Source organism: Microtus pennsylvanicus, chromosome 11 (genome assembly GCF_037038515.1).
Source record: "Microtus pennsylvanicus isolate mMicPen1 chromosome 11, mMicPen1.hap1, whole genome shotgun sequence".
Lineage (NCBI taxonomy): Eukaryota > Metazoa > Chordata > Mammalia > Rodentia > Cricetidae > Microtus > Microtus pennsylvanicus.
In genome coordinates this window covers 4,212,566-4,226,238 of record NC_134589.1, presented here as the reverse complement: position 1 = coordinate 4,226,238, position 13,673 = coordinate 4,212,566, and the positions used below count along the sequence as shown (strand labels likewise).

Here is a 13,673-nt window from a genome sequence, read left to right as displayed (position 1 = left end):
AGCTCCATTGCTAGAGTACTTGCCTAGCATGCACGAGGCCCTGTGCTCAGTCCCAGTACTGCAGAACCCCGGTATGATGGTGCATGCCTATAATCCCAGCACTCGGGAGACGGTGGCAGGAGGATCAGGAGTTTAGGTATATTGTGACTTCCAGGTCAGCCTGGGCCACATGGGACCCCGACTAGGATTTTCCCTGTTTTAACTCCAGTTGGGTATGATATTGAAGGCTTATAATTGTAGCCCTAGAGAGGCTGAGACAGGAAAACAGAATCTGAGGCCAGCCTAGGCCACACAACAAGCCTGTCTCAACCTGCCTTTCCCCAACCAAAAAGAAAGAAATGAGGGAAAAGGCAATGCTCTGTGAACTAAATCAATGCTATTAACTACGAGATTTTATGAAGATGAGGAGTCTAGTTTGAATTTGTTCTTGAGGTTTTGAATTGATAAATTGTATGTGGCTTGTCTTGGGACTGAGAAATTGCTCTTTTCTCTATGCCAGTCTGAACTGGGGATAAAAAGCAGGGCCTAAGTGTCCTACAGTCCTCATAGAATAATAGATTGGCTATGAAGCATATCCTAGTATATTTTCTTATTTTGTTTTCGGTAATAACTCAGGAACGGCCACCCACCGCGTGAGGAACGGGAGTCTGTGGGAGCCGCCGGACGTCGACGGCTCCCTAGTATATTTTCTATATATCAAAATCATAGTTTAATGAGAAGTCATTTTCCTGATTTACCCACAGATAGATGTGCCCATAAGACTGAGATGCAATCATGAGATTACATGTACAAATTGCATGAAAATGTGTGGCATTGGGGAGATTCCACAGCTGTTTTTGCACGTGTGACTTTACACACAGAAGCAGGTGGTTTCCAGAGCCAGTGGTCCCGAAAGCCTTGCTTGCATAGGGTTCTCTCCATCAGAGAATTACTCATCTGGTGGGTGGCCATCTGAATTATCAGTTACCATCTGCAGCATTTGTGTCATGGCCCACGACGGCTCGTGACATACAGCAGTGCCTGAGACCTTTAAACATAAGTGAAAATGAGGACATGACCGCTCAGGGCTTCATTGTAGATGGGGAAAGTACAGCCAGAACATCTGGAAGAGTCCAGATTGAACCTGGCCATGGACAAGGAGAGAGTGAGAGAGGAAGAGAGGGCAAGGGAGGAACAGAGGGCCTAGGACCAAGAGAGCATGCGGCTGAAAAGAGAGGCTAGGGGACGCTCAGCTCAGCCCCTGGGTTCAAGGTAGGGAGAGAACAGGGAGCAGCCACAGGTGGTACTTGTCCCAGGTCTCTTTGAAGCCTGACAAACACCGCTCTTTTGCTGTCTGGTCGTACATATGGGGGTCCTGTACTCCTTCACCATCTGTGAGGTGATCAGGCCCACATCGCTCCACTGGCAGGGAGCCTACAGAGGTTTAACCTGTAGACCAGAGCTTTGTGTCTCCGGACTTGCCCAGCCAGCAGCTCCTTAGAAGCCACTGCAACCTCAGGCGGCCTGACCGGAACACAAACACTGTAAAGGGGCCTGCTGCCAGGCCGCGTCATCAGCACCAAGCTCAGCCAGCAGTCGTATTCAGGAAGCCATAGCTTTGCTCTGCGCCCGGACTCGCTGTGGACGTGTGTGGCCGCTCCCCTTTAGTCTGAGCCTAGCCAATGGTCTCTTCTCCGTTCAGGGATGAGCTGCGGGGGCTGTGGACGTATCTATCTAGCCGGAGCCTGCAAACAGAAAGTGGGCTGCAGGCAGGACAGACAGCCCGCAGAGCGAACGGAAGGCAGCGGAGCAGCGGCCGCTCACACTTCCCGGGCAGACCAGCAAGCAGCCAGCGCCGCAGAGGACACAACTCCCAGAAGGCCCCGCGCCGCCGCTCAAGGGGCGGGGCCTGCTCGGCTCGCCGCGCGCGCGCCTTCCGCGCCCAAAAGGCGGCTCAGGCTGCGTAGAGGGCGTGGCCTGTACGGCTCCCTCGCCCCCGCCCACTCCCAGAAGGCCGCGCGTCGCGACGGGGAGGCGGGGCGCTCCCGGCGTGCTCTACGGCGCGCCGCCGCCCGCGGGGTTTGAATCGCGCTCTCCGGCGTCCGGGCAGTGGTTCACGGCGGCGGCTGCAGGGGCAGCGTCATGGGCGCTCCCGCTCTGCCCCCGACCTGGCAGCTGTATCTCATGAACCACCGCATATCCACCTTCAAGAACTGGCCGTTCCTGGAGGGCTGCTCCTGCACCCCAGAGCGGGTGAGCTCGCCCCGCCTCGGGACGCCAGTGCCCCAGCTTTGGAGCGACTCCTGCCCGGGCCTGACGGCGGGAGGGGTTGGGCCCCGGGTCAGGAGCCCCACCCTCGCTTCGCACTGTGGGCTAAGCTGCTTTGCTCTGCCCAGGACACGGGACGCCTGCCTTGTCCTCGGCGAGGCCGCCCCACTTCTCCCCATCCTTCTGTCTGAGCCGCTAAGGCTGTGGGCCCCACTGTCGTTAGGTCCGGTAGACACGGCCTCTTTCCACTCTCTCCAAAGAGGCCGCCCCAGCTCTCGGCCCGGAACGACTTCTGGGAATGATAGGATTAAAGCCAGGCTGTTGATTGTGCTCACGAGCTGTGCTGTCGTTTTCAGATGGCGGAAGCTGGCTTCATCCACTGCCCTACCGACAATGAGCCTGACTTGGCCCAGTGTTTTTTCTGCTTTAAGGAGTTGGAAGGCTGGGAACCAGATGACAACCCTCTGTAAGTCTCAGCAGGTTACTCGCAATGGATTTCCTGGTGCCCTGGTTCCATTGGGAACCTTTGAGTTGAACTGGAGTTGGGGTAAAAACAAAAAGCATTTTAATTTAGTAGGAGGAGAGCATGGTCTTCTAACTTGCTGTGTGTTCCAAACTGTTCTTGAACCTGTTACATAGCTCAGACTAGTCTTGAATTTTCAATTTCTGCCTAAGTTTTTCTCGTACTGCCAACTTGGATGGTTTTTGTCTGCTGAGATATTTGTATATTTGAGGGGTATGTAGCTCTGGTTATCCAGGAGCTCCTTCCAAAGACCAGGATGGCTTCAAACTCACAGAGATCCACCTGCCTCTACCTCCCGAGTGCTGGGGTTAAAGGCGTGCACCACCACTGCCTGGCCCGCAGGAGATATTGTAAGATTTGGTTTTTTTGTTTTGTTTGGTTTTGGTTAGCGCACACATGTGTGTCTTAGTTTCTGTTCTGGGTGTGGGCGTCAGATCCCTAGGAGCTGGAGTTATAGTCAGTTACGAGATGTGGTGTGCTGGGAACTAAAGACAGGCTCTGCAGAAGAGCAGCAAGGACTCCTAACCACTATCCCATCTCCAGCCACAGATTTTTGTATATATTATTATTACTTTATGCTTTGTTTCATGTGTGTTTGGATGCTGGTGTCATGGTGAGTGTGGGTGTCAGGACAACTTTGGGGAGTCAGTTCTCTGCTTCTACTGTGTGGGTCCCTGGGATTGAACGCGAGCAGGTTTAACAGCAAGCATCCCCACCTCCTGAGCCATTTGGATGGCCCAGATTTTAAAGGGATTTGACATGCAATTCCTTTTATTTAATTTTTATTTATTTTTTTAATTTTTAAATTTGTGCATATGATTGTTTCGCCTGCTTGTATGGCTGTACACCATGTATGTGCCTGGTACCTTCAGAGGGCAAATCCCTGGAACTGGAGTTACAGATGGTGAGAGCTGAAGGGGACTCCCACACAGCAGGGTCTTCCTAGACCCTGGATTAGGCACAGACCACACCCACACCACCTGTTTTCACGGAGCTTCTTTATTAAACAGAAGAGAAGTTACAGTGGCTGCTTCCTGACTAGGGCAGAAAAACAGCAGCAAATGACCTTGCAGGGGTTTTTTGTTTGTTTCTTTTTTTGGTTTTTTGAGACAGGGTTCTCTGTAGCTTTGGAGCTTGTCCTGGAACTCACTCTATAGACCAGGCGGGCCTTGGACTCAGATCCTCCTGTCTCTGCTGGGATTAAAGGTGTACACCACCACCGCCTGGGGAGGTCTGTGTTAGAAAGGGCTAGGATGTAGTGGTGAAGGAGATAGAAAAGAGGGAGAAGGGGAAGGGGCAAAGCCAGAGGGCAGGGGTATCTGCGCGGGACAAAGGCTGCCTGGATAGGGAGGAGACTGTCGGGCACAGTTTATAAAGGTAAAGGGGCACTCGGTGTTAGGATGAGGGGTTTAAAATTGGGAAGTTAATTAGGGGAGCCAGAGGGGACTTTTGATAGCTGGACTTTGGTGGTCTGCCTCGGAGGAGGAAGTGGTTAAATGAGGGAATAGCTTGGGGGCCAGCTTTAGAGATGTAATCTAATGGATTTTAGCAGGGCAGAGGGATGGGGGAGAAGGGCAAACCCTGCCAGAGCCATGTTTGCCAGGCTCAGGCTGGTTACAGTCCCTTCAGGTGCTGGGATCCAAACCCAGGTTCTGGGAAACCAGCCAGTGCTATTAACCATGAGCCATTTCTCCAGCTTTTCTTCTGAATTTGAATCATACAACGTTTTGTACTGATTGCTAAAGACTCCAGAAGAGAAGCTAGGTTGTGTGGGGTGTTCCTGGGATACATTTTGGACCTAATACAGAGCAGGGTGTGCCAAGGACAGCCATGATGATGGGAGATGGGCTGTCAGTGATGCGCAGCCACTGGCTCTTCTGACATGATGGTTTATTGATTTTTCTAGAGAGGAGCATAAAAAGCACTCGCCTGGGTGTGCCTTCCTGACTGTCAAGAAGCAGTTTGAAGAACTAACCCTCAGTGAATTCTTGAAACTGGAGAAAGAAAGAGCCAAGAACAAAATTGTATGTATGGTTGAGAGTACGGACAGAGAACAAAGCCACTTCCCCCAAAGCCCTGCAGGCCCTGCCTCAGGAAGTGCTCCCACCCCTGGGGAGCATGTGCAGCTAGATAGACAGGGGCTGTGCAGTCAGAAGACCTGAGTAGGATCACCTCCCCTGAGGGGCAACCGTTGCGGGAAGCTGTGGGCACAGGCTGACCCTCCTGTGGTGGCAGCAGTGTGGGTAGAGTTGGCTAAAGGGGCAGAAGCAGAGGACCAGCTGAGTTTTGCTGCTTGACCATTCATGTGGAGTCCCTGGGAGGGCAGGTGGCATCGTGAATCCACAGGGAGGAGGCTCCCGTGCAGCCAAGCCTGAAGAGTTCGGTTGGCCAGAATCCGTGCGAACATACCATAGTTTGCTTAGATGGTTCACTGCTTATCTGATGTTCAAATTTCACCAAGTAGCCCGTGTCCTTACGTGTTACACTTGGCAGCCTTTTAGGGGGAAGATTCTGGGAGGGGCTTACTGGCAGAGCACTGAGAAAGAGCCAGATGCTCTGCCCTGACCCTGATGCTGGAAGGCCGGCTGCTAGCTGGCCCTGGCCCTGGTCCTGGCATTGTTCTGTGTTGCAAGGCAGAGGCTAGGACCTGCTGTGATGGTTATGAAGTTTCTCTTCAGTTTGTAAGCTGTGTTCCTTGGTGGAGGTCGTTATGAAATAGCTGGTGACAGTTTGTTGTCAGGAGGAGGGATTGATTGGAGCATGCTCAGACACTCTTGGGGATGCAGCTCCTACTCCCTAGTATTCATTTTTGTTACTGATTTTTTTTTATGAAGTATAGTTGGATTTAATAAAGATATTTAATACAAGTTGGACACAGAGTCAAGAGAAAGGCACTCAGAAGAAAAGACACCACCCAGTGTCCTAACTTCGGAATCGTCTCTCCAGACTCAACCTTTGTTTTTTGTTGGTTTTGGGTTTTTTTGGGTTTTTTGTTTTTTTTTTTTGTTTTGTTTTTTTGAGATAAGGCTTCACCACGTAGGCCTGACTGCACTGGGACTCTCTGTGTAGACCAGACTGGCCTTACCCTCCGAGAGCCACCTGACTCTGTCTCCCAAGGGCTGGGATTAAAGGCATGCACTGCCATTTATTTATTTATTTAGACTTTATTTTATGTGTGTGTGTGGGGTGTTTTGCTTGTGGAGGTCAGAAGAGAGCGTTGGCTCTACTAGAACTGGAGCTACCTATGGTACCAGGAATCCAATCTGGGTCCTCCGAAGACCAGCCAGTGCTCGTTACCCGGAGCCCTCTGCAGCTCCCTGTGGGGCTATGGAGTGCCCACCACAAGGAGCACAGCCATTTTCCAGGGCTTTTTGTTGTCAGTTTAGTATTTTTAAATTAAGTTCTCTTTAACCCTGGCTTGGTGGTATAGGGGACAATCCTAGGGCGCAGTCTCCACTAATTTGGTTGGGTGAAGGAGGGGGATTGTAAATTAGAGGCACATGAATCCCTATTTCTTAAAAAAATAAAGCAAGACAGAACTTGGGGGTATTTGCTTATTATGCATAACACCCTAGGTTCAATTTCAAGCTATACACAAATAGTAACATTCCTTTTAGTAATTATTGTACTTAATTTTGTCACGCTGGTAATGGAACGAGGGCTTCACTCTTGTTTGACAAGCCCCTCCCCCTAGGCCACTCCAGGCCAATGTGTATGTTCATTATTGCAGGCAAAGGAGACCAACAGCAAGCAGAAAGAATTTGAAGAAACTGCAAAGACCATCCGTCACTCCATTGAGCAGCTGGCTGCCTGGCAGTGAGCCTTTGCTGGAGACCTGGGCCCGAGTGACATGCCACATTGAAGCCACGTGTTCCAGCTGGTATTTTAAAACTGGATGTCAAATACTAGTTTTGTCTTCGCTTGGAAGTGGCTCAGCCTGTGTGCCTACCTCTCTTGATATTTTGGCTTTGCTCTGTTGTCACCTGGACTGAAGCAGTGAGGAAAGGAGTGGGTGAGGAGGCAGGCAGTCTCCAGTAACAGGACCTATGGCGGGGGGTGGGGGAGGGGTGTTTCTGGTCTTGGTGTCTCCATACTGGTAGCTAGCACGACTGTGTGCCATAGGTGTGGTGATGTGTTGTGCTGGAGACTCATCTGTCCTGTGATGTGAGTTTTCTACCGCAGGGTAATGGAATAAAATCATCAAAAAGCTGATTGCAAACTCTGTCTTGGGAAAATGGCTTGTTTGTTTTTGTGTGGCATTGTTGAACTCGATCCTGCTGTCCTACCTCCCAGGTACCACTGCACTCGGAGCTTATAAATTCAGTGGTGTTTAAGCTGCAGTCCCTGCTTGATCTGCAGAGCTGGACAGTTGTAAAGGCACTGGGGTTACAGCGTGATTCAAGTCGGGTAGGCTTTTGTTTTCCTAATGAAGCCTCTGCAAGGAAGGTGCGATGGTTGTGTTATCCACCTGGCAGGTCTGGAGTTGGCCAGGAGGTAATGGGCCTTTGGGCATCATTGTGATCACACTAACTGATGTGGGGTCCTGGAGAGCTGAGCATCAGGTTCATCATTTTCCGTTTCCTGACTGACAGACTGCTGCTTCCCGACCTGACGGACTGCACCTTGAGCTGTGAGCACAGGAAACTCCTCCCTTCGAGTGCTTTCATCAGAATATTTCCACACATCAAGACATCCATTCTGGTGACCTCCCCGAGGCCTTAGGACAGCTCTGTGCAAATAAGGGAACTGTGACACACAGTAGGAGCTGGGTCTCTGTCTGTTCCCACCTCACCACACAGAAATTGGAGAGTAGCGGGGAGCAGAGCTAATGCAAGGTGTGAGAGCTCATGAAGGCCATGGGCAAGCACAGCCTGGTGGGTGGCCAGCCCCACTCCTTTCAGCACTGAGCACCTTCTGTCTCTGGAGCCCGCACACCTACATGGTTCCTGCCCACTGGCACAGTCGATGGGGCTCATCAGATCTCAGCAGGGAGGGATCAGACCCCATCTCCTGAAGTCAGCTTACAAAGTTCCTACTCGCTTTCTGAATACCAAGGAGGTGCTAGAAACATCTTTCCCACAGCAAAGCCCTGGCTGGCGGCAGGCTCCCTGGGCAGCTGTCTAGACGTGGGTCCTGGCCTCTCACACCTGTGCTGTTGGCTCTGCTCTCTAACTCTTCCAGTTCCTCTGGCCAGCTCAGCAAGTGGCGCCTCACAGACCTGTGGGTTCCACTTGGTTTGGGACCACGCATCCCAGTTACTGTCCCCTGATCGTAGTCACATCTCAATGGATCCAGCCAAGTGCTTCCTTAGCGTGTGTGAGCAGAGGTTTATCTGCAGTCTTGTTTATCTAAGGAAGACGAAAAGCTGTGTTTCTAGCCTTTGCATCTTCTGGGCTTAGCCAGCTGCATCCTGCAGAATGGGCCCGTTGGGCAGTAATTTGAGGTTCTTCTGAGGGAGGATGTTTGCCAAGCTCAGTAAAATAAGCTATCGTGTAGCTGATGCCCAGCTGCTGGAGAGTCATTTAGCTGACAGTTCTGATTGCTTCTCCAAACTCAGGCTGAAGACAATAGTCAGAGTTAGCCTGGGGCAGGAGGCTCATCAGCCAGATGGCTACCCGTAGAAACAGACTCCTGTTCCAGCTGTGAATCTGACCTAGTTAAGAGGCTTGGATACAGCCTTGCTTTTGTTACTCAAGATTGGACGTCTTCCCCCCAGAAGCCCACCTGTCTGATGTCTGCGATGATGGATCTTGCTGGCTTTGAAGAGTCTCTGGCAGCCAGAGGCCGGCACATGGCCTGCCTTCTATGGCTTACACATTTGATGAGACAAGTAACAAATATTGGGTCGTTCTAAAGCAGCACCTTTTCAGACTGCCCGGTGTCTCTTGGGTCCAGTTGGGAAAGTACACTGGCAAGATTCATTAGAGCCGCCCCTCAGGGGCCAGTGCCTGCTGCCCTGAAGACAATCAGTGGCTTCCGCTACACAGAACCCAGGATTGTAAGTGAAGTGGGTATGGACTGCCCAGCAGGCTGCTTCCAGCCCCTTCAGCTTGAGGGAAATAGTTCAGGGATGGTGTGGGTGCCTCTTGCTGTCACTTCCCCAGGGTAGCAGTGGCCTGGGCATGGCTGTTGCCTACCTGAGATGGAGCAGGAGCATGAACCTTTGCAAAGCAGCTCAAAGGCAGGGGGCTCGATGGGAGGGAGACAGGACCACCCTGTCCATAAAACGACATTTTCTATAAAAGGAGCCTTTGTCAGACAGAAAGCAAGACTGGTTCCTGCTGTATCTTTGCCCTGTGGGATGACAGCTAAGGGGCCTCAAGTTTGCGTGATTTGCGCTTCCTCCTCGGCTGTAATCAGAGTTTGGGTTGGGCGGGAGAGTCTCCCTTCTCCTTCTGCCTTGGGAAGGCTGCTGCTCTCTGAGCACCCACTGGGTTCTCAGTCTTTCCCAGTCATCGAGCCAGAGCAGGGGTGTCTACTGGACAGGGCCAGCTGCAGGGGTGTCACACAGCAGATGCAGGCAGGGATGGCCTGGTGTGCACGCAGAAAGAACAGCTCACAAAATACTGGAAGAATTCTCTGCTCTCTCTGAATTCCACTGGGAATATTGTTTTAATAACTTTGCTAAGATTGCTTTTATCTGAGGATATGTTCTTCAAGCCAAAAGCTTAACAGAGAAATATGTATCTCTAAACAGTCCAAGTGAGGGCTTGGCTGACCTGAGTCACGCAGCTCCTGTGTCTGCAGCTCTGGCCATCCCAGGGGTGTTTATATAGGTGTGCACCCTGTGAATGAGTGTCCTGTAGGTGAGTGTCCTGTAGGTGTGTGCCCTGTGAATGAGTGTCCTGTAGGTGTGCGCCCTGTGAATGAGTGTCCTGTAGGTGTGCGCCCTGTGAGTACCCTGTAGGTGTGTGCCCTGTGGTTCAGTGCCCTGTGAATGAATGTCCTGTAGGTGCATTTCCTGTAGGTGTGTGTATGCCCTGTAAGCAAGTTGCACAGAAACAATGCTTTTTCTCCCTGCTGCGGGGAGCTTATCCCATTAATCCTCAGAATTGATGAAAATCAGGACTTGAAGTTGAGATGCGGCACACCCCGAGTCGTCCCTAAATGTGCCCACCCGGGCCTGTCTGCACCCCACCCCCACCCCGCCATTCTAGGAGCTATTGGTGATTGGTGCAGTGGTCCAGGCACTGGCCGCGGCTGCTCATCCTCCTGGGGGCAGTCTCAGGTTGACCTCTGGTCCTCTTAGCACCAACCACGGGGTGGGCTTGTGTCAACCAGTTTGGGGCAACATTGGGATTTGAACCCAGCTTTGTCCCCAGCTCTGCCACAACATTAGATTTCCCCTTCTCTTCTTTTACTGTCTGGCCAGCACAGAAAGGTACATCCATTTCCTTGCCTACTTGGCCAGTCACAGTGGCAGGAAAGCCTCAGTAGCTGAAGAACCTCGGACAGCCCCCCCCCCCTTCTGCCCTCCACCCACCTCTGCTCCTAGTCAGCCTGCTCTTCATCACCCCTCCCATGCCCTCTCCTGCTGAGACTTCTACTCCCACCGCCTAAACCCCCATTAGCCTGGATCAATTCTGTCCTGAATCCTGATTGCCCCAACCCACAGTTCTCCTTGTCCCTGGCTCCCTCACCCGCCACAGCCCATCCGTAGATCCGATTTCCGCTGGACCCTGCATCCCTACCCGGCGGCTGCCCTGCTCTTGCCGGTATGGCCCTTCTGGCCGCCTTGTTCCTGAGCGCAGCCCTTGGCGCCCTGCTCAGCTTTGCACTGCTGGCAGCTGCGGTCGCCAGCGACTACTGGTACATCCTGGAGGTGGCGAACACCGGCGGCTCCCGTGGCAGCGCGCCGCTGCAGCTCTCCTCGCATTCTGGGCTCTGGCGCACCTGCGAAGGTGAGCCGCTCCTGGAGACTTGCCCGGCCCTCCCGTTCCCTTTCCTCCCACCTGATCCACGTCCATTCCCGCCCTCCTGCCCCTGTAACTCCCTCCTCCTAAGCCTCTGTGGCATCTTGGTCTGCTCCTCAAGGAGTCTCTCAGTCCCGACCCCATCACAGTCGCCCCTCAAATTGCTGGGTGACAGCTGGGCTGCGAGGATTTGAGGAAGCCCAAAGACAGAGTTCTGCCATTATGGCCATGGGTGGGAAGTAGAGGGGGGCTGGCACTATGCTTCCTTAAGTTCCTAAAAGGTTTCCTCTGGGGCCTGGCGGGAAGGTGTCATTGGAGGATAACAGGTCAGGTGAACCAGGGCTCTGCTCCTTGCTTCTGAGGAATTTGACAGTTTGTACTTCTTAGCCCAGGTCTAGGTGTCTCCATGGAGATCAAAGGAAGAACACCAGAGGCTGGGGTCCAGCTGCCAGTCAAGAATTAAATAAGATTCCAAGGCTGTGGCACCCGTGTTGCCCAGCACCCATTTGTACCTTGACTTTCAGGGCAGAACAGCTGTGTGCCGCTGATTGACCCGTTTTCCAGTGACAGCTTGGAGACTTCTCCCTCCTTACAGCATCTTCTCTGTGAGTCCTGGGCCGGTGCCATCTCTGCTCTCGAGGTCTGGGACCAAACCACCCTATCCCAGCCACCACCCCCAGCCCATCCAACTGCTTCTGAGGCCTCGGGGACCCGAAGGGTCTGCCCATCACAGCCCCCTGACCACAGATGCCGGAATCCCAGCCTGCCCACTCCTCCTCATACTTCAGTTCCCTTTCAGTGAGGACGCGAGCGGCTCAGAGCGTGATGAAATCTCACAGGGCCCACAAGTCAGCCTTCTAGTTGGATGGCCGTAGACAACCTTCCACCCCTGAGAGGCCTGAGGGTGGGGTGGGGAGGGCATTGGCAGAGCCTCTCTCAGCCTGGCTTCAGAGAGGGATGGCCACTGGAAGATTCTCCTGTTACTATGGAGATGCTCAACCCTTCTGGGGACCTGAGCAGGTGGAGGCATGGCTGTCTCTGGCTCCTCCTCTGCCTGCCCCGAGCCTCCTCTCCCCACAGCGCTGCACCGTACTGTCATGGTAGTCCTGCCTCTGAGCCTCATCCTCATCGTATGTGGCTGGGTCTGCGGCTTGCTCAGCTCCCTGTCCCAGAGCATCCCTCTGCTGCTGCTCACCGGCTGCTACTTCTTGCTAGGGGGTGAGTCAGAGGTCTGCCTTGGTCCCTATTCCCCTCTGAGCATTGGAGAGCCTCCACCCACCCCACCCCACCCCACCCCAGCAGGGATACCCTAGGGCTGGCCCAGGGGCGGGGTTTCTGCACCAGGGTGGAGCTTCTTGGCCTGGGAGACTTCAGCGTCTCCATGGTAACTGCAGGACTAGCTCTGTGGGCAGGTGCAAGAAGAGGGGTGCGGGTCTTGACCCCATCTGCTCCTCTCTCCTACTAGGTGAGGGTGAAAGTAGAGAAGGCGAGCAGGGGTGTATCATCCTTGGCTCTGACTCTCCTAGTCCCAGGCTATAACTAGCATCAGGCCAAGAGCTCCCTGTTGGCTCCTGAGGGCCACTTCAGCAGGTTAGACCCCCAAGGCTTCCAGAGCCAGAAAGATACTGATGCTCAGGACCCCTTGAGTGCTTCTTGGTATAGGTTTGCTATAGCAACCCTAGGCTAGCTGTCATCAAAGTGAGCAGGTGGCCCCGTAGGGGTCCATCTGCAGCAGCCTCTATTGCTGGGCTCAGGCCCGTGCTGGTCTGTTGTACTGTCATGGCTGTGACCACAATGGTGAGATCTCCCAGACAAGCCAGCTTCCCTCCAGGGGACACTGGGCTCTTCAGGAGACCTTTGTTAAGAGTGGATTGGGCCTGACATGGGGAACCCAAAGCCACAAACTAATGAGACAGGCAAATGTTCAGACCCAGGTCTCTAGAGAACGAAATCAGGGTAATCAAAATATCTGTAACAGCCTTGACCCAGGAGACTGAGTGCAAAATCCAATTAAGAAGACCCAGGAAGCCACTGGCAACAGTAATGGGGTTGGGGATTCTAACTGGGAAACTCCATGCTGTCATGGGGAAGCCTCTGCATTTTCCTTGAAGACACGAATGAGGCAGAGAGTCAGAAGGCAGCTTCTAGGGGAGGCTGACCACACCTTTCCTGAGCAGAGTGTACTTCGCCCTCAGGGAAATGAGAGGAGGGTGTTGGGGTCCCCTGAGTCCGGATGTGGGAGCGGAGGTAGAGGGATCTGTAGCTGTCAGCCGAGGCGTCAGGGACCGACTGGGAAACAGGCTGTAAGAGGGGTCAGGCTGGGAGACAGGTCGCCATTCCAGGGAGCTGGGTGCTGCAGGTGAGATGGGCAACAGCTGTGTGGGCGCCTGGGGAAGCCGGAGAGTGGGGCCGTTCCACTCCCCTGTCCCATCCCTGCCTCTCCCAGACTGCAACACACTAAATCCAGCCTTCCCCAGATTAAACCCGTGGCTTTGGCTGCAGGCAGTCGGAAATCCAACCACTCCTGCCACACCCCGACACCAGATAGTGTGGGCCACAGAGCTGTGCCTTTTCTGGCATAATTGAGTCCTGGGACTGTTTACAAGGGGGTTTGTCTGGTGAGCTCTCAGGATGGAGGGCTGGATCGGAACTCCTATGAACAGGGTGGTGTTTGAGGGGGGTAATGGAGAGCTAATGTTGGGTCTGCTGGTGCCGCACTGAGCAGTCTTGCTGGACTTCTCTCCCCAGGTGCCCTGACCCTGGCAGGAGTCAGCATCTACATCAGCTACTCACACCTGGCGTTCGTGGAGACGGCCCGCATGTACGGCGCGCAGCACGTCCAGGGCGTGCACATCAGCTTCGGCTGGTCGCTGGCCCTGGCCTGGGGCTCCTGCGCCTCGGAGGTGCTCAGCGGTGCACTCTTGCTCATAGCTGCCCGGTTCCTCAGCCAGCGCCAACGCCCAGGAACGCCCCAATCTGTGGTCATCTGA

General features: G+C 53.5%; 2 protein-coding genes across 3 annotated transcripts; both read left to right on the top strand.

The window, feature by feature from the left end:
* Window positions 1-2,026: 2,026 nt before the first annotated feature.
* On the top strand, window positions 2,027-6,668 carry LOC142831751 (baculoviral IAP repeat-containing protein 5). The gene is made up of 4 exons (XM_075942140.1): window positions 2,027-2,232; window positions 2,604-2,713; window positions 4,677-4,794; window positions 6,501-6,668. Exons 1-4 carry the CDS (start codon window positions 2,122-2,124, stop codon window positions 6,588-6,590), a joined length of 429 nt encoding a protein of 142 aa, XP_075798255.1. The 5' UTR covers window positions 2,027-2,121; the 3' UTR covers window positions 6,591-6,668.
* A 3,819-nt stretch (window positions 6,669-10,487) lies between these two features.
* On the top strand, window positions 10,488-13,673 carry LOC142831750 (transmembrane protein 235-like). 2 transcript variants are annotated; one of them, XM_075942137.1, is made up of 4 exons: window positions 10,488-10,671; window positions 11,208-11,288; window positions 11,764-11,901; window positions 13,432-13,673. In XM_075942137.1, exons 1-4 carry the CDS (start codon window positions 10,488-10,490, stop codon window positions 13,671-13,673), a joined length of 645 nt encoding a protein of 214 aa, XP_075798252.1. The 2 variants fall into 2 exon arrangements, with proteins under 2 accessions (XP_075798252.1, XP_075798254.1); XM_075942139.1 differs by lacking the exon at window positions 11,208-11,288.

Excerpts from the sequence above, each read along its gene's own strand:
- LOC142831750 (XM_075942137.1), top strand. The coding sequence starts at position 10,488 with ATGGCCCTTCTGGCCGCCTTGTTCCTGAGCGCAGCCCTTGGCGCCCTG. Across the intron at positions 10,672-11,207 it reads GCTCTGGCGCACCTGCGAAG|GGCAGAACAGCTGTGTGCCG; the intron begins GTGAGCCGCTCC and ends CTTGACTTTCAG. Across the intron at positions 11,289-11,763 it reads CTCCTTACAGCATCTTCTCT|CGCTGCACCGTACTGTCATG; the intron begins GTGAGTCCTGGG and ends CTCTCCCCACAG.
- LOC142831751 (XM_075942140.1), top strand. The coding sequence starts at position 2,122 with ATGGGCGCTCCCGCTCTGCCCCCGACCTGGCAGCTGTATCTCATGAAC. Across the intron at positions 2,233-2,603 it reads GCTCCTGCACCCCAGAGCGG|ATGGCGGAAGCTGGCTTCAT; the intron begins GTGAGCTCGCCC and ends TGTCGTTTTCAG. Across the intron at positions 4,795-6,500 it reads AAAGAGCCAAGAACAAAATT|GCAAAGGAGACCAACAGCAA; the intron begins GTATGTATGGTT and ends TCATTATTGCAG.